At 54.3% G+C, this 3768-nt stretch overlaps 2 protein-coding genes across 2 annotated transcripts; both read right to left on the minus strand.

Moving 5' to 3' along the window:
* Positions 1-1051, minus strand: LOC109741480 (uncharacterized). Its single transcript, XM_020300566.4, has 2 exons — positions 469-1051; positions 1-369 (listed from the first exon to the last, which is right to left on the minus strand). Exons 1-2 carry the CDS (start codon positions 901-903, stop codon positions 280-282), a joined length of 525 nt encoding a protein of 174 aa, XP_020156155.1. The 5' UTR covers positions 904-1051; the 3' UTR covers positions 1-279.
* Positions 1052-2025: 974 nt separating this feature from the next.
* On the minus strand, positions 2026-3768 carry LOC109741481 (uncharacterized). Its single transcript, XM_020300568.4, has 2 exons — positions 3507-3768; positions 2026-2438 (listed from the first exon to the last, which is right to left on the minus strand). The coding sequence occupies exons 1-2, from the start codon at positions 3635-3637 to the stop codon at positions 2180-2182; spliced, it is 390 nt and encodes a 129-aa protein (XP_020156157.1). The 5' UTR covers positions 3638-3768; the 3' UTR covers positions 2026-2179.

Consider the following 3768-nt stretch of genomic DNA (forward strand, 5'->3'; position numbering starts at 1 on the left):
TGGGAGATGAAAATCCAATTGGCATATAGTATAGCGCTGGTGCGGAATTTGCAAACTTGAATTTACAATGTGGTGGCGATGAAGAAATGAACATAAGCAAACACACTGGCAAACGGCAGAGAAAGAGAGGCTGAACCGCCCGGGGTAGCTGGTTCGATTCGCCTCGTTAATTCTCCTCTGCCATTTTTATTCCGCTAAGTTCAGAAACGAATTCAGTTAATTCGCAGAAACTGGCTATCAACCCCGAGCACACGGCCGCCGGGCGGGCAGGGTGATCGGCTACACCATGTCGCTGATGAGCTGCACGTGGCTGCTCCGGTGCCGCTCCACGAACATCCTCGACGCGCCCGCCACCGTCTTCTTCCACGTCTGAGCAAAGACACCCAACAAAATGGCGTGTGAGCCGAGGCGATCGAAATTAAGGTTCAGAAATGGCGTGACAGAGAAACGGCGAGCTTATTAGCTTACCCGCTCCAGCGCGGCGAGGAAGTGCGCGACGCCGGCCTCGTCGAGCCGCGCGCCCCGCTTCGCACGCGCAGGGCCGCCCGTCTTCCGCGCGGAGGAGGAGGAGGAGGCCGTGGTGGTGGGCAGCAGCAGCCCGGCCCTCCAGTCCGTGGACCCGCCGATGCTGCGCCGGCGCTTGGGCGCGGCCAGCTCCAGCCCCGCCCCGGACGCCGTACCGGAGTCCCTGGCGGAGAGCCCCGACGCGACGCGCCGGGACGAGCGCTTGCGGCGCAGCGCGAGGCTGCGGCGGGGCGGGGTGAGCTGGCGCTGCTTGGCGTCGTCGTCGTCCGGGTCGGCGAACTTGCGGAGCAGCTCGTCCGAGGAGGCCTTGGCCACGTGCTGCACCGACACCGCCTCGCCGCCGCCACTCTGCGATGGCCGCGCCGGCGTCGTCGCCATTGGGTTGGCCTGAGGGGGTAATGGTACAGTAGCCGTTGGGGAGCAGGAAGTCTGCGGGGTCAGGAATTCAGGATTGATTGATGGAGTGGAGTGGTGCGGGAGAGCGGGAGGGGATTGAGGAAGAAGGGGGCGCGGGATTTAAGCGCGGGGAAGGCGAGGAGGAATATAGCCGTTGCGGAGCGCGGGTAGGTGGGATCCCACTTGGCCATGCTGGTGTGGTGCTGGTGCGGTCGTGGTCGGCACCTGTGAGCGTGCAGAGTGCATCGCTGGCCGGCCTCGTGCGTGGGTGGGAGTGACCGCTTTTCGTTTCCCTCTGCCGTCGATCGATCGTGTGGTCGCTGTGCTGTGCTGTGACCACGATTTACGTCTCCCGTGACACCGGCGGGCAAAACGGAAGGGAATCTCCATCATCATCATCCACAGGATTCAGGCCGTTAGGCTAGATCTGCTGACCGGCCGGCATAATAAATGACAGCCTGACAGCACGGCGCCCGTGAGCCGTGGAGTGGAGTACGCACTACGTACTGCTCCGTCGTGCACCGGCAATGCCATCTGCAGGCGAGAGAGTAACTCCGTTGCTGTTTGTGTCGTCCAAGTACGCATCGTTGCGGGTAATAAACACGGCTGGGGAGGAATGAGCAGCAGCACGCCAACACAGCGATCGAGTGCCTTCCGTTCTACTAGTACCCGTGCAAAGATGTCACAAGTACGGGTGTGTTTGGGTTTGCGCCCAACTTTGCCTACCAAAAAAATTGGTCAGCCAAGATTTTAATTGCCATGGATTGGCCAACATTGGCTCGGAAAATCGACTAGAAGTTATCAAAGAATTCGTAGGCCGGAGATTTTGGTGGCAATCCAAACATTCTAGCATTTCACCAACAGGTCCAGAGATGGCAGCCTGCGTATAGGCGTGGCATTGCAGCAACTAAGATCAGATCAAGCTGGGTTGCACCTCAATAAGAAAAAAAGGGAAAGTTTATGAGCTCGCAATCTGGCAGCAACAATAGACACGCAGGCAGCAGCAAAGAAGAAATGGAGCACAGCCACTGTCTTTCTCCAAAATAACAGCACTTGCTTACACCCTGACTAGAAATAACAGCGTGAAATAAGGTAATAAGTGACTTTTGGCTAGAAATATGTGATAAATTATTCAAGAAATTTCGGCTGGAAATGACAGCAGAGGATGCAATGATCCAGGGCTATCATCAAACATCAGTCTGAGACAAGTGTATATACAACTGAAAAGGTGCAGAACTATCCTAAGATTGATGAACATCTAAGATTTCGCAGCCCCAAAGACGAGACCAACAATCCAGGTGAAGATCGATCCGATTACCCACAAGAGCAGAAAGAACACGACGATACCGGCCAAAATGGTGAGGACTGGCGGGCCATCCGGAGAAGCGCTGGCGTCACCAGTGCTGCTCTGTTTTGAAACCTCGGTGTTAGGAGAGTCTGAATCTGATGCAAACAGGGCCTTCTTCTTTGTTGCATTCTCAAACCACCCAGAATTTCTTGACAAAGGGTAAGGATGCCTGCAGCGCAAAACAGTGAGAGTGATATACAGATAGGTGTCCTTGCCAATTCACTTAACATGGAGACAACCGATGCCATATGGGCTCTCTCAACGACCATGTCACGACTCAAGTATTTGTAAGTAGCATGTGGTTGCGCATAAAATGGACAACCGAAATTTCAAACATGTAGGTGATTCTTTTGCAGTTAGTGGTTATCCCAATTTTGCAAAGCCACAGATGACAGATTCGATCCACATAGGTGCATCGATAAGCCAAATTAAAACTTATCTATACTAGTATATGGTGTATCAATTTTGAACTGAACTCATGTGTCAATCCTATCCGTTGGTCTTCTAAATAGTATAACGATTGGGAGCAACCCCTCCGGTTTTGAGACGAACAGTAACATGCTGCTGCCTCCACCGTGGTCTAGAAACATCGCGTCAACCTTCCCGTAAAAAGGGCCCATGCCTCCTGAGCCGTGCTGCAGCTTGAACTGAGTATGTTGATCAGCAGAAAGCCCATTCCAATCGATGGGGATGGCACTTATACTAATTCCTACTTTTCACTGTAAAGTCAATCCTCCTACCATATTTCCTTTCTAGATTCAGAATTCCTTTGCCTTGAATCATTTCTCAAGGCATTCTATGATTATTTTTTTATCCTTTAGCAAAATCAGTATAAAACACAAAATGCTACTAGCATGCTAGGTATTCCTAAGACTGACTGGCTGACTGACCGACCTCCCTCGATGCATCATGAAGCACGGGATGAATCACTACGATATGTTAGGTATTTGCAAGACCGCCTAACATACGTGGCCAAATCTGTCAGTTCATTTATGCGACGTTACCAAACCCTACAGATCACAGAGCTCCGCCCCCTTTCTTCCCCTGCAGCCGTAGTGACAAAATGGGGTGCCCGCACGGCCGCCGCAACTCCAAATACGTCAAGAAAGAAAGTGGTGGAGTAGAGCATAGCTACTAATCGAGATGGTATTTCCCTGTCTCCGGCCAATGCCCGTTGGTAGAAGGAGCGCTAGGGTAAGGAAGGGGGCGGGGAGGGAGAGCATCATACGGCGCGCACCTGGAGGAGCGACGGAGGGCGATGCGGGCGCCCCGGGGCGGGAGTAGAGAGGCCGCGGGAGAAGGCCGGCGGGCAGGGGAGCGGAGAGACGGCAGGGTCGCGGCGAGGTGGGGGGAGAGTGCGGCGGCCATGGCGACAGAGGGGGGCAGCAGGGGGCAGGGCGAGGGCGCAACACACACAAGCGCGGATTGGTTCAGTAGTCTAGTCGGTCCAGCTCCTGCTCTGGTTTTGGCACTTTGCTGCGTGCGACGAGCTGCGGCCA

Source organism: Aegilops tauschii, chromosome 4 (genome assembly GCF_002575655.3).
Source record: "Aegilops tauschii subsp. strangulata cultivar AL8/78 chromosome 4, Aet v6.0, whole genome shotgun sequence".
NCBI lineage: Eukaryota > Viridiplantae > Streptophyta > Magnoliopsida > Poales > Poaceae > Aegilops > Aegilops tauschii.